This window comes from Zonotrichia albicollis, chromosome 5 (assembly GCF_047830755.1).
Source record: "Zonotrichia albicollis isolate bZonAlb1 chromosome 5, bZonAlb1.hap1, whole genome shotgun sequence".
Lineage (NCBI taxonomy): Eukaryota > Metazoa > Chordata > Aves > Passeriformes > Passerellidae > Zonotrichia > Zonotrichia albicollis.
This window is the reverse complement of record NC_133823.1, coordinates 18,170,144-18,192,755: the sequence shown is the minus strand read 5'-3', so window position 1 is coordinate 18,192,755 and position 22,612 is coordinate 18,170,144. Positions and strand designations below refer to the sequence as shown.

General features: G+C 39.3%; 1 protein-coding gene across 6 annotated transcripts in view; it reads right to left on the bottom strand.

Annotated features, from left to right (window-relative positions):
- The window catches only part of GRID2 (glutamate ionotropic receptor delta type subunit 2), a 679,311-nt gene that overhangs the window by 89,389 nt on the left and 567,310 nt on the right, over positions 1-22,612 (bottom strand). For all 6 annotated transcript variants that reach the window (XR_012580377.1, XR_012580376.1, XM_005484610.4 and 3 more), the window contains exons 12-13: positions 13,083-13,221; positions 2,846-3,041 (exon numbers count right to left, since the gene is read on the bottom strand). Coding sequence is in view for 4 of the 6 variants with exons in the window: in XM_005484610.4 (XP_005484667.1) it covers positions 2,846-3,041; positions 13,083-13,221 (335 nt within the window). In the remaining 2 variants the exon portion in view is untranslated. The remainder of the gene's footprint in view (positions 1-2,845; positions 3,042-13,082; positions 13,222-22,612) is intronic.

Here is a 22,612-nt window from a genome sequence, read left to right as displayed (position 1 = left end):
CTGTCATTTGGCTGCATTGTATTTGCACTCGCACAGGTGCCACTCCCCACAAAGACTCTGGTACAGCAAGCAGGCAGCCCTGCTGAGCGAGGGGGGTGAGGTGCTGAGGGAATCAGTGGTTGGCCTCTCTCCTCTTCCCCCTGTTTATATATACATTAGCATTAGGCTGCTACTTTCCTCACAATAAAATAGTGCCACCTCCACTGGAGTTGTCAGAATAAAAGCAAGACAAAACTAAAGAACTTTTGGGATTTTACAAAAATATTTTGGGAAGTGTCTTCTGTGAAGGCTCCTTGCAAACCTCATTTAAGCTCTGAGGTGGTGCAGCAAGGGGTGCTGCTAAAGATGGGAGTGTCCACTGCGTCCCAGGAAGGTTTGCTGAGGTGAATGCGCTCACAGAGCCTGGACAAGCTGCTGCTCAGTCACACTTTAGTGCTGATGAATTGGGGAAATAAAATGAGGCACAGAGGAAGACCTGTTGGTGTATCTTGCCCAGGGTTATAATCAGGTTAATAGCTCTGATGTGGCCAGATAAATTCATTAAAGACCCTGAAGAGCATTATGAAGCATATAAATAGGCCAAGGGGACCCATTAATTCTTTATGAAGTGTTTTCATTTTTTGAAATGTGTTACAGAGATTATAATCTCTGCCTTTTATCAGATACCTTTTAAATTATTAGTTTTCCTTGACTAAGATCAGCTTTTAACATCACTTTCTTTATGCAGCCTTCTTTCCAAGCAGGCCAACTACAACTTCCCAAAAGCTTCTTGTGAACAGCAGCTGGCAAATAATCTTTTTCTGTGCAATTTCTTCCCGTGAATTGAAGGAAGGAGAGAAATTGGGCACCCACAGGTAGATATATAAGTTCATTAGAATCAGACCTAAGACCTCTGTGTTTTTAAAACTGGAGGCTGGTTGGCTTGCTCTCTTGACACAAATTAGTTTTTGACATCATTGTTTGCCTATTCCTGGGAAGCAAAAGCATGGTAAATTAAGAACTTGGATCTTTCTGGTTTTGTAGGTTTTAGGGCAGCAACTCCCATGTCTCCAAGAATGAAAATTCAAGGACTCTAATCTGGAATTACCTGCCAGCAGGATATACCATTTGTTTGGTTCTTCAAGCTAAAAGTTGTTAGTGAGCACAGCTGAGTTTGATGTACTCCAGTCTTTTGAGCCTTCTGAAACTCATTTTATAACTTGGGAAGGGAAACCAGAAGGAGGGCAGGTTCTTGGTTTTGGGCTTTTTATATATATATACAAAAGACAAATCTCAGCTTTATCAGCCACTTACAAACTGAGCTAAAATATGTTCTCTCAAAAAAAGCAATTTCCTCTAGCCAATAAATCTTCAGACCTTTTTTTCTTGCTCTTTCAGCTTATGACTTTATCTAAAAGGGTTTCAAAAGTGCAGTTCCCCAGGACCTCTGCCACCTCTTTTTTAATGCTGTTTAGTCCTTTAGAGGAGAAAATATGATCTTGGTTATCCAGAGGCTGGGTTGGGGATTTTTAAAACTCTAAATAATCTTTGTTATTTTTCAGTTCTTCTATTATCAAAAGCTCACCAGTGATTGCATCATTCTTCTTAACATACTCTTTTCTCTTGTTACTGTCTAGAGTGAGAACATCAGAAATGTCAGGTTTTCCTGGCCAATGGATTTTGGTGGAGACAAAAACCAGAGTTCATCTGGATTTTCAGAAAAATCGAGATTGCAACAATGTGAACACACAATTTATGGATATTTTCTGTAAGAAATCGTCACATATTGAAGTTTAAAATAAAGTCAGCAAAATATTATATTTCTTTGATTTGATTTAGAAGTCTGACTATAAAGATACAACACTAGAGGAAAAGCTTGTGTACCGTCAGTCATCAACTTATATTGACTCTTAAACTGAATCCTTTCATGGACTGGTGTTTCTTTAAAAGCTGCAGCTGTCAGCCAGAATTTGGGAGGGAACTACTGCATTCACAAATGTGCCTACAAAAAGCTCTCCAAGTGTTTTTCCACTGCCAAACCTACTGCAGAATGTGTTTGTGAGACTCGTTTTAAGTCAAATCATCCATTCCCGCCTTTGTCTCTCAAAACAAACGTGACCGAGAGCTACAACAGAAGGCCAGGATTTTCAATGTTGGAGACTACAAAATAAAGCTAATAAATGTCTTGTATTCTGGGGCACAGAATTCGCAGGGATCCCCAACGAGGGGAGAGAAGGATGCCTCTTGACTCCATCTTATCGGAAGGCTAATTAATTACTCTATTGTACTATATTATTCTATATTATATTACATTACATCTAAATTGAATCTGCCAAGCACTCAACTCTGCACTGAATTCTGTGACTGTCAGCTGACAGTCCCAGCACACATTAAAACCTTGGCCCTGATAGGCCAAGGAAACAAAACACCATCACTCTGGGTAAACAATCTCTATACTGCATTCTACTTCTGCACAAACACAGGCACAGCAAATTATAGGAATTGTTTTTCCTTTCTCTGAGGTTCAGAGAATGTGAAACCCAGAAATATTCTTGGGAAGAATTGTGCCTTGCATTTCTCTGTGAAGAGAAAAGGGTTCTGAGTGCAGTGTTCCTATTCCTGTTTTGCACCCTTACAAATGCAGCCATCTCCTATAAAAACACCTGTAAATACTTTTTGGATCAAACAGTCTAGGTACTTAGACATTAAAATGCCATTCAATGCCACAAACCTGAGAAGTCCCAATCCTCGGTGCTGGCACAATGGGCTTTCAGGAATTGATTAAAGGCACGATTGCACCAGCAAAGCAAACGTGGTGCAACACAGAGCATCTGCCAAGGGAAGCACAAAGGAAGGGTGCCAGTACCTTCTGAATGCCTGCCGTGGACTCGAGGACGTTGTTCTCGGAGCCGTTGCTCCTGTTGATCATGCGCCACATCTGGGCGTACATGCTGTCCCTCTCGAAGGGGTTCATGCCCTTCACCCGCACGTGCTCGTACACGGCCGAGTCCAGCACGGTGCCGTACGGAATGTCCGTCTGCCGTGACAGATCCTGCAGAGACCTTCAGGGGTGGGGAAGGAAAAGAGACGGGAGGCTTTAATCCACTTTGTCAAGAGGAAGGAGCTGCAGGCAAACAAAGGGCAACGCAGAGGAAGACAGGTGTCATGACACTGTCTTGTATTGGGCTTTTTCCCCCTTTATTTTATGATTTAAGACACAAAGAGCAATATGAAGAGAAAGGAAGGGGTGGAAAAAGTGAAAATGGATGAAAAAGGAAGAGAAGGGGCAAGAGGGTGCTGGGAAATGCCAAGCTCCTTTGAGCAGGGGCAAGGGAAAAGCAGGGAACATTGGAATCAGAATCGCCCATTTACAGTGCAAACACACACCCTGCTGTGGGGAGCTGGTGGCAGCACCAGAAGTCAGGAAATCCATCCCAGAGCACCTGGGCTGAGCAGCTCTGTGTGCTCCTGAGTTACACTGTGCAGGGCAGTTTGGTGGGGGTGTTCCTGCATTGAACTGTGCATCCATCTCATAGGTCACATCTTGTATTAGTTCCAGCAATAAGAATATTTCTGTTGTACTTTCATTAACTACTTTTTCATCATATTTTCATGTTATTTAGTCTAATAGATTTGTTCTGCTTTACTTGTTACATAGTCTTACCCTTCTCTATAAACCAAAATAAATAAACCATTTTCAAACCACTTTTAAAGTTCCTAAAACATCCCAAATGGGGTTTAGTCAACCAAACTTGCTTTGAACTTCAAAACTGTATGTTAGAGCCATTTAAAGTTTCCTTACCTCTTGGCTTTTATTTTCCTTTCCTGTTGAATTGCTCTCCAGTACCTTTGATTCTTTAATGGCACTCATTAAAATTTCAAAGTAACTACTGCAATACGTCTACTGCTTAAAACCCATTACAGCTTTCCCAGCACAAATTAACTGTGTATAAACTGCACAAATCTAGTGGATGACACATAAGGACAATCAAGGAGCTCAATGCTGCCTTAAAGAAGGCAACAGCAAATTGCAAAAGCTTATTACAGACACAGAAAATGCAAACAGCAACGTAGGAAACTCATCCAATTCCAAGCTGTATTTCTAAAAAATGTAAATATGAAGGCCAGTAAAAATGGCTCTGTGGGGTAGGGATTGGAAGAAACTAAATTCTTAGGTGTAATGAGGATGGCACTGAAGAAAACAGTAATGACATCTCACAGGATATGCATGCCATGAACAAAACAGAAAGCAGGAAAAGAAGAAATCAATAGAGATCAATGGCAAGAGTTTAGATGTTAGCTGAGTAAGAAAGAAATAATTTGAAGTTTAGACATATGGGCTTAGAAAAACATTGACCAAGAGCTAAATTCTAATCAGATAACATATGGTAATTACAAGGAAGGGATAAATGTAATTGTGAGGAGTAAATAACTAATGGTATTAAAACCTCTCAAAATTATCTCACTTTCTCCAACAAGATTGCATTCCTTTTAAACAGGGAACCTGCAAAGAATCTGTACATATATGGAATCATCAAAGGCAAGATACTGCATGTAACATTTCCTGAAACCAAGTGTAGTGATATTCTACCAGAGGACCATGACATGCCCTGTTCTATGAGGAAAAATATGAGACTCTGGCAGACTAAGGCAACAGGACAATAAGTACTGTGGTACTTATTGCACCTGAAGAGTAAAAAAAAAGAATTGTCAGGTCCAGATAAACACCTAAGAGTTGTGAAAGATTAAATATAAAATGGCTGAGCTGTAAGCAAAAACGTGAAACCTTCTTACAGCCAATGAGCAAAAGGAAAGCAGTAAATATTTTAAAAAGTGGCAGTCAGGGGAATTACCAGAGTAAGGTACTTCGGTCATGTGCTTAAGTTTAATAAACATACTGAAATAAGGATTAATACAATTTTGAAGGTCAGTCCTGAAGTCTAGACATAGACACCAGGGAAAGCAAGCAAATCATCTATTACACTTTGAAATTACTCAGAAACCCCTCAGAATTTCAAAAAGAACTTCCTCCCACCAAACAATATACAGACAGTGGAAGCAGACGGACAATCTTCACAGGAGGACTTTGGAAATATTTCCTAGCAACTCTGGGTAGCAAGAGAAATATTCAGTAAGAGCAGATGCTCTCGAGGGATTTCAAGGGTAACAGGAACAGCTTTTACAGAGCTAAAAGGCTGAACAAGAAGAGTGTGACCCTGTGCATGGGGACAGCAGTCACAGCTACAGCTGAGGCACTCAGTGCCTGCATTGCCTCACTCTTCCCCACCAAGGTCCCTCAGGCCCTTGTGACTACAGGCAGGGTTCAAGAAGACATGTTCAACAAACAGTGACAGGGTTCAACTAACAATGAGCAGTAAGTTGTCAGGTAAATCCCAACCAGACAAGGCAGGGATTGATTGGGATCACAAGATCCATAGAAATCAGTGTGCTGAGAAAGTTAGCCTGTGTCCTTGTAAGGCCACCATCTTCAATTTTTGCAAGGTGAAGGAGGCTAGGGGAGATTCCTTGGTACAGAAGAAAGAAAATATCCAGACTTTATTAAGAAAGTGAAAAAAGATGATTCATGGAATTACTGCTGGTTGTCCAACCTCAAGGAGCAAGTCCTTAGCACATTTCTGAGCACATGAAGGAAAAGCAGACTAGAGGCAGCACTCAGCATTGACTCACCAAAAGTAAATCATGCCTGACCAATTTGGTTGCCTTCTACACTAAAATTACTTCATTTGTGGACAAGACTAGAGACACTGACATAGTTTACCTTTAGCAAGGCAGCCTGCCTATCTGCCTGCCACAATATTCTTGTATCTAAAGGAGGTCATTATGTACAGCCCTGTGGGAAAGCAGGTTTGATAAATTCCCAATTGGATTGTCCTCCTCATGGCATCTCTCACCTGCAGGCTGCTAACAGGTACCCCAGAGGTCCAACCTGGGACAGGGCTGTACCAGTGACTTGGAGGAGGTAAGCAAGCACCCTCCTGTCAAGTTTGCAGATGGCATTGCATGGAGGGACCTGCTCAAGGACAGGCTGAAGTTCAGATGGGCCTAGAAAGGCTGGAGCAATGGGGTGTGAAATTCAGCAAGGACAAATACAAACTCTGTACCTGGGGATGAATAAAACCCTGCAACAGCCAAGCTGAGCACAACTCTGCAGAAAGGCACCCTGGCAGGCAGCAGTGGGTCTTGCTGAGAGCTTCTCCTTATTTTACCATTAGGCAAAGTGTTGTGCAAAGTGCTGACAGTCTGTCTATCTGTCAAAAGCATCACTGATGAAAGGAACTAGATAAATACAGCACACTGTATTCATCCATTCTGCTCCTGCTGCTGCTGCTGCCAGTACATTCCTGTAATCAACTGGCAGCGCTCAGCAGTGCAATGAGCTGTCACAAGATGCATACTGCAATGTCCTGTAATTGTTATTTGTCATACCAGAAAAGTGTACCAAAAGTATTTATCTGGTCTCCAATTTCTAGTGACAACACTTAGTAAAATTGCAATCATTACAGGACTCTGTATAGCCATATAATTTCTAATATAACAAGCAACAAAGCATTTTTTTGGATATATTATTGCTAAGCAGGATATAATTGACAGGTGTAGCTGCTGGCACAAATCAGTTAAAAGCAGCACAAAAGAAAAAGAGCTTCTGTGTCTATCTTGTGGCTATAAAAGCAACTTTGTTATTTTCAGAAGGGCAAACCAGCACAAGACAAGAGCTATTAGTCTTGGAGTGTACTACAGCCAGGTATGGGAAGCAAACAGGCTGGGAAGCAAGCGTGCTATCACACACAAAGGCACCACCAGCAGGGAAATAACAAGGAGAAGAATTATGTCAATGCCTTCAGGAAGGCATGTTGTAGCTGCCACGTGTGGCATTAACTGGAGTCTGCAGTGCCTCTCTGTTAGATGTGCTGCCCTGAAGTGCAGGATGCCTCTCAGCTGCCCTACTTGCATCGTTTCACAGTCGCAGGTGAGGCTCCACGCTGAGAAAATGATGACAAGAGGACAAAAGCAAGACAAATATAAGTGTAAACTCTGTGGATGGGCTAAATGCAGTTGTTGGCAGTAAACCCAAAATTCTGGTTCACCTGACCATATGCTGAGGAGCAAGAAAGAAGTCTGGAAGCCTTGGAGGTGCACATGTGTATATACGGCTGCACAGGCAAGCTGCAAACACAGCAAAGATCTATCACACATCAGTGACTCCCTCCCCTCACACAAACATGGGAAAAATGGGATCATAATATACATGACCTCCTTCAGAAGCTGTTTGTTTAATAACCCACAGCTCTGCCAAGTGCTGCTGAGACACTCAACCTAGAAGGTACGGCAAAACAAAGTACAGAAAAACAAAGGGAAATGACAAACTTTGAGAGAGCTACTAAAATTATTAAACTACTGAGGTTCCTTTACAGAAGAAAGAACTCTTAAAACTGCTGGTTTACAGGTTACACATTGGTTGGTGTACCTCTGTTCCTGGATTAAACAACTCATTCTCTTTTCAGACAACTGCCTTTAGTGGACATGTAAATCCTCAGCCTCACTCTTGTCCCCCAACTTCACCGACACAGCTGCCACACCAGATCTCAAAATAAAGAAAAAGCATTTGTCAAGTTAATGAATTCCTGCAAGGGATCCTTTGATGCCCAAATCCTGATTCCATTAACTACACTGAAATGTAATTTTTTTATAGTTCCCAGATGAACTACCTGCAAAGCACTCATTAGCATGAGTAAGCAAATGATAATTTCACATTTTAAAATATTTCTCTTTAAATTTCTAGTTTTGAAGCAATAAGGTATTGAATGATAAAAAGTGTTAAAATATATAAAAAAGCAGATGTAGCACAAAAAATTGTTAATAAATTAGATACCTTTAACTGAGTTTGTATACAGAAAAATTCTACCTCTAGGGAAGTGACCATGCAGTCAGAACATTCAGCTTTGTCTATCACTCATGCAGCATTGTGAGGAAAAATATTATGTGTCATCTTTATAATAAATTTTTTCTCATTGCAATTACTGGGATAATACCAATATTATCCCAGCATCACTATTATCCTAAATTAACTAGGCTAATAGGGCTATTCTGAGAAGGAATTTAATCAATTGAGGAAGAGGTATTAAGAGATAGATGTATTTTTCAGCATTTGTTGCTTTTGCTTAGTATTCTACACCTTAATCAGGCAGCAGTTGTCAGGTCATTTTCATTTTATGACTTAGTACAAATCAGCTACTTTGCAATTTAAGAAATTATCTCTGCCTACAGCTAGAAGAAAAATGTTTTAGCATTTGGATATGTTTCTTTCTCCAGAGCATACCCTTTTCTGTAAATTCAAATCCTAGACTCAGAATTGGTAACATGTTCACGTGTGTCAGCCAAAAGTGTTAAAAAAAGTACACAGAAATATGTTGCAAAGCAAAAAGTCAGCTTCATAAAGAAGTAACTGAATTTCATTTTAGGTGATAAAATACCAGTGAGGTCAGAGACTTGGGCATCAACACATCTTTGTAAACCTGGGTTATAGATCAATTCCAGCTAGCTGTGCTAGACTTGAGGGCTGCACAGAGCTGTCTGCACGATCTGGTCACTAAATTTTCAGCAAAAAACAACCAATGCCATGGCCTACACTGAAGTCTTTATTTATGACTGATTCAGACAAAGCTTTCCAGTGCTTTTGTGGGGTATTTTGCTCATTTGTCTGGTTGGTTGTTTTTTTTTTTCCCTTAGGACAGTAAGGAATAATTCAGAAGCAGATATAGGGTTAGGGAACAGGGCACATTAAGCCAAGGGGTTTGACTGTTGTCAGGGTGAGCTGTGGCAGAAACCTGAAATATTGCTTGCAGGCTGAACCATGTTAAAGAAAAGATTTATGGACATGCATTGGGCAATATCTAATTACTGCATTCTGTGCAACCCCCATGCAGAAATCCTGCAGTCAGCTCCACTGAGCTCTATAAAGCCTTAAGGAATTCCTAGCTTCAGGTGAATCATGGTTTAGCAAAATGTTGGGAAAAAATGGCTAAGAAAGAAAGACTATGCCTCCATTTTTGGAGGCAGAGGTCTCACCTAGCAAACAAGACATACTTATTATAAAATGGAAAGCATAATGTGAACTGATTTTACAGAAGAAGACAAAAGATGCATGCACACTTCCCCCCACAACATGTACAATCTAAACTCTCACACTTCCACATTTTAGAAGTGGATTAAACTTGAAACCACCTAACACCAGGCTTTATATGGCAAATCCTTTGACTTCTCCTCTGTTCACCCACTCTCACAACCTTCCTGCTAAATGTCAGTGCTCATGAGGTGGTGACACTCCCTCCTAATCCAGAAACACAGTGCAGTAATTTGAATAAAATCAATCTCTGCCAATGGACTCTAATTTGATCCTAAAGTAATCATAAAACATAATAATGTCAACATTGGCTCAGTGATGAAATTAAGAATATGAGCACCTCCTAGAAATAGCTCAGGACCTCCAAATTAATTTGGCATTTACCAAGAAAAGCCACTTCTAATTACTATCAATTTATGTTGCATTTGAGAAAGTTATCTAAAGATTTAAAAGCATAGAAATTATGCTTTGCTGCCACAGTGTTATGGCATTTGAAATGCTGACTGTCTTGATTTAAATGTCATCTGCAGCTTGGGTCAAGTGTGAACAAAAGATGCATCTAGGAGCTACTTCAGAACTTGAGTGCCTCTGCTCTTGATATTGTGTGTTGGCAGAAGGTGAAAAGCTGAGCTCCCAAAGGTACTAAGAGTAGCCATTTCTCTGGAAAAGCAGATTTAACACCCATTCTTTTTCTTCTAGTTTCCCTGAATTAATTTAAAAACTGCAAAAAATTTACTTCAAACTGAGCATTGAGGCAGAGCACAAATGCCATCAAGTGAGGTTATACAGCAAAGATCTAATTTGAAACTCTACAGGGAAAGGGAACACTTATTTCTCTAAGAGTCCTCCTTAGTGGATGGGCTGATAAAATTTTGCATGCTTTGCTACTCCAAATAGAGCTCTGGATACCATGAGACACTGACTAGGCAGAATGGCCCAGCCTTCACTCCAGCTGCAAGAGCTCTGAACACAAACTAGCTTCATATCCAAAAGCTGAAATGCAGTAACAACAAATGTTTCATGGAAATGAAATGTGCTGTAGGCTCCTTGAATCCTCCTATCTTTTGTAAAAGATATCATGAGGACCATACCTACAACACCACACTGTAATATCTGATGCTAGCTGGAAATCTGAAATGAAAAACTATTAACTACTTTTTATATCTGTGCAAACCCACTGATTTCATTTTATTTCCTTTTTTTCTGGCTTGTCTAAAGCTGACAAGCACTACCAGCAGAATCTGGATTATTTTTTTTTAATGCTTATACTCATTTCCATTCTGGCCTTGAAGCTTCCCCAAGGTACAATTTGAACTGTTAAAAAAAAAAAAAAAGAAAAAAGGAAAAAAAGGAGCATCAGCTTTTTTTCTTTATTGCTTATTCATGTTTTCCACTTTGCAGTAATTCAGCATGATAAACAAACCTCCTCTCTCTTATGTGCTGGCTTAAGTTCCAATTTTGGCAGTTTTGTAAACTGAAGTTTTATACTCACCCATAGTTAGGATAACTTCATTCCCTAATGGATACTAAACACATCTAATTACTCTATTTTTGAGCTGCAAGTGCTGTTGAAAGATGTCTGTTCTTTTATTCCAGGAGCTTTCCAGCTGCAACATTTTCTACTGAATAAAACATTTTCAGTGGCTCTGCCCATAAATAACACAGCACAAAAACCAATGTAATCCCAACTGTACATAATAACCTCAAAATTCCACTGAGGCTTTTCTAGTGACATCATAATAAACTGCAAGAAAAAATATGAAGATACATTAAATTATAGTTTGGGTATATTTTATTCTTTTTTGCACATCATAAGAAAACACAAAGATTTGTCACAGTAATTTGAACATTTTTCTTGACTACTTCAAAACTAGAAGGGACATGAGTTCAAAGCAGAATGCAGAAGCATATTTCATTCTTCTAGGGACAAACTGAATGAGTGACTATATCATTATAATTTATTTTGCATATATAAATTCCCATGTTGTTTCTTCTCAGTCCTTAGTGAAATTTAAATTGTTTGAAACTTAAATAAATAAATAAATAAACTTCCTTAAAAAATATCAAGATCAATGCTGACAAACATTGATACGGAATATCATTTTACTCCCATCCAAATTTTGAAGGGATTATAATTTAAGCTATGGAGTCAAATGGTTGGGTTGTGTCAAAATACCAAAATCTGTTATTCAGAACACACAAAAAAGAAAAGGTAACTTGATTGAACTTGTAATACAACTGTATCAGGGGAGTAATTTTCTCATTTCCTCATGACTGTAGTCCATTTTATATATCTCTGTCTTAGACTATGGAGCCCTCTAATAGATGAAAGTGGTGAGGCTGTTACCTCAGAAAGGAAGGATAACAACCATAGAAGATTTCCAATTTGGAGTGCAAGGACTTGCAAAGCCTGGGCAATTTGGTCCATGGAACACCAACTTCTCCCTCTACCCAAGGGTCAGGACATAACCATGCACTCAAAGTTAAGTACTGCTTCTGCCCTTGCGTCCAGCTTGGGTTTCAATTGCACATGAAACTTGTCTGCTATCAAAGATGTTTGCCAGCCTGTGTGAAAGCCTGGATTGGTTTTAGCTCACAGAAAATCCTCACCCAGAGGAGAAGTACCTTTGTGTGAGCAGAGTGACTGCTGGCATGCAGCGATGCTTGATCCTGACCTGTGAACTCACTGGAGGCCAAGGCTCCCCCTGCTCAGTCTGTGACAGTGGCTCACTGCCGCAAGGGGAAGTTCAGAGAAATTGTGAAAGCAGCTGAACTAGAGGCAGAAGGACCTTAGGTGATGATACACACAAGCCAGGGACTTGGATCAGTGACTGGACTGGGAAAATGGAATTTTCCCTAAGGTCAGCATTGAGACTGACTTGAAGGTCAAGTTCTTACCTTTCTGGAGGAAGAAACACAGTGAAATGTGCCTCTCTTCTTTAAAGTCACTCTGAGATTTTTTGCAAAGAAGGACATATAGGAAAGGGTAATTTTGTCACTCACATACTTCCACAGACTTGTAGGCTCAAGATTAATCTGCTATGAAAAAATGGCCAACTGTCCCTCACAGTGCTTGACTATCTAATGTTTCCCTGTATTTTCTAGTCTGTGCTTTGACCCAGGAGTGAGCATTTGAAGGTGAAGGTTATCACTGGAGCAATGGGAGCGAGGATAACTCAGTATCCTAGGTGAAGGAGAGGATATTGGAGTACAAAAGGGCAGAGAGAGAGGATAGGAGACCTAGAAAGGCTCCTGTGGTATGGAAAGATGACATGATCTTCAGAAAAAGACTGGAAGGTGTGACAGAAAGAGTTCACCATAAAAGGGACAGGAGAAGACCAGGACATTGATTTTTGGGAGGCATGAAGCAAACGAAACAAATACACAGGAAAAAGAGAACAACATGATCTGCTTATGTAGTAAGAGGGCTCCTGGGAGCAGGAGCAAAGAAGAGCTCCTAAACCAGTGAGTTTATTACTGGCTGTTGCTGTTAACACATCTCTGCCTTGGCAAGAATAGGTGAAATCAGCTCTGAGCTCCCCATACATTGAAGAAGCATTGGGATCTTCCCGACCAGTGTTAGAATGTAAGCATTGTGGAATACATCTGAATGGAAAGCAGCAGCAATTTATACTTTCCTATTTCAAACACTGACACTGTGCGGTCATCTCAAACTCAATTGCCTCTTTCAAAATATGTATGTGTGCAAACATACATATGTATGTCTGCCACAGGGAAAAGCATCTGCTAGAGGCCAACAATTCCAGTCCTAAAAACAAAGTGTCTCCAGGGAGACCGACAGTCTCTCACAGAATATTGTTATTTTTCTAACTTTCCAACTACTTCTCAAGGAAGATAAACATTTATTCCTGTTCTCACATTTAAGTAGAACATTTATACCCCTCTACATGTATATTTATGTTCACCCTCCTTTCCCTTGAATAATTCTTTATCAACTTACTGGATGGAGTTCTCAATGCGTGTGATGGTGAGGAAAGCTGCTAGGTTGGCCGTGTAGGAGGAGATGACAATCAAAGCAAAAAGCCACCAGGCTCCCATCATCAGTCGGGTTGCCAGGGTTGTGTATGGAACCTCTCCTCCTGTGGGGAAGAAGGAAAAGCAAGAATTTTCATTTGGCAGAGGAATGCTCGTGCATCGCTCAGGATAACTAGACCCCAAGGTTAACAGCTTAAAGCAGTCCATTAAAGCCTGGTGCTTCAGTGAACTGAGCAGGATTTGGAGCTGCACTTTCTTTGCAAGGAAAAGCACTGAAGGAAGCCCACATTGTCAGTTGTCATTCCTGTGTTTAATCTCTTTTGCTATTGTGCCTTTAATTGCAGTTCATCTGCCAATCCTGTCCAGTAATGGAAATAGACTTCTACATCTCAGAACAAAAGCAGCCAAAGGAAAATCTTACAATGTTCTTTCCTTAGAGATCTTATCTACAAACCTTAATTAAGTTTTTCTTTCATTCTGGGGAACGTAAAGTCAAAAAATCCCATCAAACCACAATTACTTTTCACAGTTCTGTAGGCAGGCAGATGCTCATGATAACCATATGTATTTGTACAACTTGCTGCAAGTGAACTTGGACACACAGAGAAAAAAAATCACACGTATTTAAGAAGAAAGTAAACATTGTTTTGTATTCCTCTAGTTGCTTTCCTTTAAAATCCAACTGCCAGGTAAACAGAACATGAGCAGCAATTAAACCTCCCAGGATGAGCTGCAAGCCATCGATTGTGTGACAAGAGCTGAGAAATGCAAGCCATGAAAAGCAGCAGTTTTTATTCAAACAGCTGTCCCAAAACACACTAGTTTGGAGTATTTGCAAGAGCTCTTTCTGTTTAAAGAAATACAGAAATCTCAGATTTTTAGATGGAGGAAAATGTTATTTTTTAAATCCCCCTTTTGTCCGCAGTATGTTTTGTCACAGCTACAAGTAACTAAGGGGGGATAGGTGAACGCAGCAAACACCCACAATCAACTGCTCAAGATGTTCACCCTTTTCCTCTCCCTCTACGCTCAGCAGTTTGAGAAGTTGATATTGTTTCTGAGGTAGGTTTCTCCTAGGCAAAATCTTATGATGGTGCAATGCCTGGGATTTGCAAAAGCAATTGTTACCAATTCAACCATCTGTAAATAGTTTGTTTTGTACTTATGTAAAAACTCCTTAATGTTTCCACAGCAAGTAGGTTTAAGGGAATACAAATGACAACTATTCCTATTCCAAGAACAAATAATTTTCACTTATGTACAGGAACTGGGTATTTAATCAGTGTTGTCTATTAAGGATGCTCTTACTACTTTATTCAGAATTCTTCTTACCTATAAAAACCACAGGGGACTCTGCATTGCCATACCAATTTGAAAGTTTTTTCCTGCATTAGTGATGTGGAATTATGCCGTATATGAAATAATTGACTCCACTTATACTTTTGGTATATAAACACTCAAATCCTTTGCCTTTTGAGAATTCCAGAACTGACAGACAAAAGCTCTTAGACCTAAACATCTGGAAACAAGATTTCTTTTATTTCCAAGATGCCAAGTAATCATCTGAAATAATAATCTATTGATCAGACCAGGAGATATCATTTCAGTCTAAGGATTATCAAAGATGAACATTAACTTCAACATCTGAAGATTTGGGTTTGTCTGTTGCATGAATTTTAAATTACTTTTAACAGAGAATTTCTACTTTACAACCGTTTTGCAATGTCATTTAAATACTTAATTAAAATGATTTTTAATAAAATGAAAAGAGCAATTATATTAATTCATCAGAAAAGGCGGTTTGTCTTTTTAACTTTCAGGTGCCAATTCCTGCAGATAATCCTCACACTTAATTGGAATGGCTAGTGTGATTGAGAAGAAACCAATGATATTTTGGATGTCCTTGCATATTCATTTTTCATCTCAATGAGTAAAACTCTGAAATTCTCACATTTCTGAATTGAAATTAAATGTCAGAAGAGAGAGGACCATTGAAAGTCACACACCTGCCTTCTGGTTCAAGCGAGGATGCTGTGCATCAAGTGAACACAAAAGCCACTACAGATCTCTCAGTCGCAGCATTCCCTACTGTCCACACAGCTTTCCCATACTTTGATAAAGTTTTCCCCACTATTCACTTTTACCTCTTCCTTTTCCCTCCCATGTTAAAAATAGACTTTAAAACCCATGAATGCTGGCTAGCCCAAGTGCTTTTACTTCATCCTGATGTTTGTGAATCTTTGTTCCTAATTCACAGTTGTTCCTTGTATACCAGCAGTCAATAAATGAAGCTTGAGGACAAAGCTTGTATTGAAGTACATGTACAATAAACACATATCAAAATAATTCCTCGCTCCTCTAACAATTTTTGTTCTGAGGCTTCTTAAACCACCGTTTCTAAAGCAGGGCTGACACCACAAGAGCCTAAGTGCATGATTTTTTTTAAAGCAGTATAAGCAGCATACTCCACCTTTCTCGGTAAAAGAAGAAAAGAAACAAAAACCAAAGGAGATCTTTTACTGCCATGGTACCATTTCTTTGGCATCTATTAGGAGACTTAATGTGACACAGTCTTGTTCCATTGTACTCCTTGCTAAAACACTTCCTGCACCATGACAGTTCACCTTAAGAAACCTCTTATTCTCCCCAATTTTGTTTCTGGGGATAAAACTTTCTGAAGTTTTCTTTGGGTCCCAATCCACATTTTCTCAGTGCAGAAAGTGCCAAGTCACTCAGGAGAGCAACAATCACTGCTTTTCCATTAACATTACCATGACAGACAGCCACAGACCTAAAAGATACTAAACTCTTCTTTAAATTAGTGTGCAGGAGGGACAGGCATGCAAACCTCCCTGAGCTCTGCTTTCCAAGACCTAGGATGAGTTTCAGATGCACTGACACCTTTATGGATCATGCCATGTTCCAGTTACAAGAGGTTACACACAGGACACGCAGCACAAAGCAGGAGGGAACCAAAACCATTGAACAAATCTTTGCCTGTTGCTATCTTTGATATCATACCTGCAAAGCTTAGTGACCCCTAAGGGCAAAGGGGGCCACCTGTGCAATGCAGACCCACGCTGATGACCAGAGTTCTATCACATCTCATTCCTATATCAAAGTTCATCAGTGGAGACCAGCACAGTGGTTGTGGTTACAGTTAAAGCACTGATGCTCTTGGGGCACAATGAGCAGTGCTGAAAAGTACTGAGCCCCACTCATGAAACCAATGGAAACCACAGAAGACAGCAGTCCAGGAGTTGCTTTGTCACATTAAAAGACATCTCAAAGGACTACAGAGGCTATATTATCATTTACTGTGGCCTTTCCAATACACCTGCAGAAGGGTATAAGGCAGCACAAAATTCCACTACCTCTACATCATCTACGTTGTGGCTACAGCCCCCAGAATAATTCATCTGACATGTAATGGGTGCTAAAATCACTTAGAAAAATGTAATCTGCCTTTAAAATCTTCATGTGCAGGAAGGGACAGATATTTTCCAGAGTAAACTGAACTAAAAATAATCAATCTTATTGGGAGTTTTCTGAAAAAGTTGAATTGCTGTAGAAGTCAGCAATACTTTTAGTCCTCCCACATTCATCTAATGCAGCTCTCCTTCATCAATCCTGGACCATTTTAATGCTGGCCTACTTCAGATGACAGGCTTAGACTGCAACTTATCTTATAAATTTCTGTTTATTCTCGTTTCTTTCCAAGCGCTTCAAGCTAAACAGAAGACAGGAAAAATAATGCATCATCTTGATAGTGCAAAAATATTATGCATAATTATGACAGACTTAAATACCAGGGTAAAACCCAACATAGAGGACAAAATGTGAAACTATAGAATTAACATACATATTTTTACTAAAAAAAATATTTTCCCTCATTAGTGTTCAGTGTAAAAGTTTCTTCATGTCAAAAATCACAAGACAGGAGTACAGGCAAGAAGGATGAATGAAAACACAGGAAAAATGGGCAAAACAGGGAAATTCAGGATCACAGCCTGGTAAGATCTTGATATTTTACAATTCTGGATTAAATTTGAAGAATTCAAAATGCATAAGCTCTTTTTCCAGACATCTTGTTCTCAGGGATTTGTCAATTGTTTGCCTGAAGAAAACTGCAGTGAGCTGAGCTTCTGTGTAAGGAGTTTTCCAGCTAATTTAAAGAACCATGAAAAATATGTTAATTGTGACTGCTTTGTTCAGGAACTGTAATGCCATCAAAATTAAAAGCAAGAATCTCAACTGTGCTTGGAAAAGGAAGGTGAAGAAATAATAGGGTGGGTTATCTGGGGACAGATTTTGATTCTGCTTTTTCCTACAAAAATTCTGTCCACATTCAGTGAATTACTGGCCTTTGGTAAAAAAGCACAAAGGACTTGGGAGCTGGCTGCAGCTTAGCCTTTAGCCTGTTAGAACAGTCACATCAATTATGCTGTGCATCTGCAATTTCCATAAATAAAGAGGTGCAGATGCCTGTTGCAAACAGTTTAGATCAATGCATGTCTTCTGTATTCTTTGTGAAGGGGACATTAATAGAGAGTGCATGTGAGGGAAGTAGTTTGTATTAACAAAGAGGAAAAGGTATTTTATATTTCCACTTTTTTATTGCCACTAGAAACAAAACCTGAAGTTTGACTGAGCTCTGTGATCTTTGTAAAACTCTGCAAAGCAGAACTCTTCAAAGGCAGAATCTTTCAGAGCATTAGCTATTGCCATTGTTCTGTTAAAAACTTTCCTGATAATATAAAATCTCACCTGTTTCAACTGGAAATATTCAATTCAGTATAGGACAAAAAAAAATTTTACAGTCAATGAAGCCCATACCTATTTCTACCAGCTGTGAAGTAAATGCAGCTTGGAAGTTGTCGGGAAATTTCTCATCATGAATTTTTCTTCCCTTATTTTCATTTTTTTATCTATCCTTTTCCATTCTTCCTTGAACTTTGCTTATATTCATCCATAACATTTAAGCTGGCACGCCATAACCTGAGCTTGTAATATTCCATTTTGTGCTGAAGTTAACACCCACTGACCACAGCAGGCATGACAAATTATTCCACAGGAGAATACAACTCCTTGAATTAGTAATGCCTCCCAAATAAGCTTGAAAATCAGTGGCTGAACTTGCTATCCTTGCACATATTGGCAGATTGCAAGGGTTTCAGAGTGGAGAAGTAACTGATCGTGAGGCAGGGCTGGCAGCCAGACCTTACAAGGTTTGGAGAAGTTTGAGAGCCAGCTATAGATTTTACTCACCACACCACCTGTTCCTCCTGTAGCACTTGGTTTGTATTAAAATATAGTGATTTAAAGCCCAAAAATTATATGTAAAAAGAGACATTCAGATATTTTGCTTCACACATCAAACATTTCTTCAGGTCTTTACTCCCTAACAAGACAGAACTGCATCTATGTATTATTACTATACTGTGAAAAACTCCAAATATATTAGGAACAGTTCTTTGAGTTCATTTGAAGTAGTAGGATTGGAAAGAACCCGAATTTTTTTTTATTTACCAAACTAATTATATAAGTTTCCACCAGATCCCAAAGATAAAGTTTTCTAATTTTATAATAAAGATATTCATAAGGTACTATTTTACTATAATACAATTGTAAAAGTCATGTGTAGACTTTTTAAATGGTTATATCTTTTGAAATTGTTAAATGTCTCTTTATATTTGTTAAGTCTTTCATCTTGTTACATCCAGATATTAAGATGAAAGAAAAACTTGGATTGAAGGTTCAGATTGGTCTTTAAGTTTGCAATAAATTTTTTTGGTCATCTTTCTAAAAACCTGCCCAATGTTCTAAGACTCATGTCAGCAAACAGAAATCTTGGAAGCTACACAGTAAACTCTGGTTTACTGAGATTTTCATCTCTTGGATGAAATTTTTTTGAATTTGCTGATTTGAAACTGTGTTATAGTAGTAGCTATATAGTAGCTACCACTTAACCTCCACTACACAGAAATAATTTAATTGGCTTTTTTTCACAGGCACATAAGAGAAATATATGTAATAGGGCCTTTCTACCACAATGATTTCGAATAGCATTACCTTCACCTAATGCACCAATATCATTAAGGTTTCTATATCTCCTAATGAAGTTTTCAGTGCCCTCCTTCCTGCTCTCGGCTCTGCCTCACCTCTGTGTACACTTTCTCCCCACATAATTTTTTCTCTGAAATTTGTAGTGTTTAACACTTTGTGCTCCTTTCCTTTCAATGTGCTCTACCTGTGCATTCCAGATACTTCAGCATGGGCAGCTGGAGGTTTGAAACACACACCACTCAGCCTGACTGCCCCTCTTACACCTCACATTTCCCCTTATGCATCACAGAGATGCTGTACAGGAGCCAGCCATGCTCCACTCCAGTGGGATTGGGTGGCCTGCAACAGGCACTGTCTCCTATCTCATTTTGTGCTCCAGCCATCAGCACACAGTCACAGAAAAAAAGCAAGATCAGTTCTTTCCAAGTTCTCAACCTCTGAAATACCTAATCCATTGTGACATAGTGCCACCTTCTTCCCCTTTTACCCACCTTGTCCATTTGACTTTCAGTATTTCCAATTGCTCCTACTAGATTTCAGAAACAACATGAAGATCAGCCCTGTATTTCTGAGTCTAACTGCTCTTGTTTACTATTCAGATTTCTCCTGCTGGTCTATAGGCAATTAAAGAATGTGTTCACTTTGTCCTTTGGTGCTCTGATTAATTTTTTCACCCCTTAATGTCTCATTTCTGAACTAAACAATCACTGCCTCTTGCCATTTGTTGTTGTTAGTGTAATGATCCCCTGACTAATCTCATTACATTTTCTCCCTGGAAGATTGTTTTCTTTCAGCTGGGTGGGAAGCACTGCCCTCACTGCACTCCCAGAAGGGAAGCAATGATGCACAAAAGAAGCTCCCCTCATTTATTTCTCCCCTTTATGTGACAGGCAGAAAATCCAAAACCATCATTCCTCTCCTTCAGGCTTATTTCAAATCACTGCTAGGTATCTGAAATCTGAGAAGGAGTTTGAGAAGCTGCATCTTATACATGCTAAAGATCCTTCCCAGCAGCTCTGGAGGCCAGCTAACCTGCGGGTGTGTGCACAGCCTTGTGGAGGCAGATGGAGGCTTCCCCCAGCCCTCCATCAAGGAGGTCAGGCATGAGCCAGCTCCAGTCTGAGAGAGAGATGGCCGTGCTACCTTGTCACCCTCTGTCACCCTCTATTACCAGCAATCATCTCCAAGCTACATCTCATATCTTGAAAACTCCCTCTGAAAATCCTCCATTTGCCACTGCTGTGTGTCTGTTTGGATGTGCCTTTGGCACTTGACTCACACACTAAGGCTCATTGCTCAGCTCTGTTTTCTCATTAATAGGGAAAGATTACTCATGCTGAGATTTCCAATGCTGGGACTAATCAAGGACCTGTGGCAGTGCCACAAAAACCCTCATCAAGTTACAGCCCAGGGAACCCATCTCATAAATCTGGTCAGAGGGCCTTGACATACAACCTGATGGACAAATATCCAAAAGGTTGGTGAAATGCCTGCTCACAACATATTTTGCTTAAAATACAGATTCTTCAGTCATATTACTTGAAAATATCCTCTCTGAAGCTAGAAATTTCTCTAGCATCAAGGAAAGGGTCAGTGCTACCCAGTGCAAAGCATTTCAGCCCACTACAGCATTGCTCTGTACTGGATTAGTAACCCACTGTGTTTGTGAGTTTAAGTCTCTGCTGTGTCTATTACCAAACTATTTTTCTATCTGTCTTCAAATACCAGCCTGCCCAACTTGCTGTGTCTACTGCAACAGCTCCATTCCAGTAACAGAGGACTAATCATTTGGCCACTGGGCTCCCTTGGAAAATCCTGCCGAGATACAGCAGGAACTGTCAGACATCCTTGAGTAAAATTTTGTTAGAAAATGAATCTGTTTGCAGCAGCCTGTCAGATGCACCACTTCACTACACTACTACCCTTTTCTCCCTGGGTCTAATTTATATACAACAGTAGTTAGAGGCACCACGAAGATGAAAAATAATTTATGACAATAGCACTCCTGAGGGCAAACCAAGGAGGGCATCCAGAGACAACATACCTTTAGGTAAGTGGGAGCTGCAACTATAAAGGTCAGCTTTAACTCTGTCTTAATCCCCAGGTATTGATCACAGTCCTTTTATAATGGTCACCATTTCCACTAAACTGTGACTAGACAGTACAGGATTCAGCCTCAGAATAATCTAGATAGAACTGTGCTCTGCTGCTACTTTTAAAAGCTGCTGTGTCTTTAAGTTGCAAAACTTTTCCATAAGCCAAACTCTATTCCTCATAAAAAAAAAATAAAAATCATCAGGTTTGCAGAGAAGAAAGCAGAGAATGAAAATGGAGGAAATTTATTTTATGGGAGAAGCAATAGCAAGTCAAACCCAAAATTGAATGGACTTTCTAAAAGGCTATTTTAAACAGAAATTCAAGCCTCTATCAAAAAGGAGAGCAGTACAACGAAAAAAGTTTTAACTTATTTTTTCTATTCAGAAATTTTTAGATAAACTCCAAACATTTAAATATATACTGAAAGTATAAAAAAGGTCTAATAACTACATTGGAGTAGAATAGTATCTAATGTGATAATAAAAAGTCTAAACTCTTTTCAGCTGAGCTGAGATTCCAATTTTCTGCATCACTAGCAATGATAATGTTACACAAACAGTGTTCAATCATTAAATTAATTCCCATTAAATCAATGTCCTTAAAGGCCAAACAGTCCTTTAATAATTACCTGATTAAAGTGATGTTAGCATAACATATTAGTTATAGTATATTTATAAATCTCTTCACAACAATAAATCTTTTCCACCCATCTTGCTGAAATGGTGGCAATAATGCAAAAGTTGGGAAGAGAAACGTGTTGTTATCACCATTTAGCAAATGGCTGGGGCTCTAGCTTCTCCTGGTGTATGTGATGCTTTAATTACAGACATTAATCAGATTTCATTCCTATTATGTAGTATTTACAGGATCAATCTTCAAGACCTATAGGAATCAATTCCTGGCTTTTAGGCCTAGACCCACAAGTTAATGACTTATTTCAGATATTAACAGTTTTGCACTCGTCCCTTTCTGCCTTTCTGAGGAATTAGCAAAATATAGTTTCAACTGCAAATCAAAGTTCACAAGAGATAAAAGAAATTGTTACAAACATTATTTTGCATTATTATAGTGCCAATAAATTGCATTGACTTGTGCAACATTATGAGAGAGAGGGCATGAGTAGCCTTTACAGTGCTTCTAAAAGTTCTAGAAAATATATCACAAAGTATATTTTGTTTTTCTCTTCTGCTGCCATTACAAAAGAGGAGCAATGACTGCAGCTAAAATGAAAATGGAGGCATCCACTAATATTTGCTGAAGTTACTGGGAGCCCTTAGATTATTGCTGGTCTAATACTACAAGTCTAGATATTTGAAAGATACCTGTAACTGT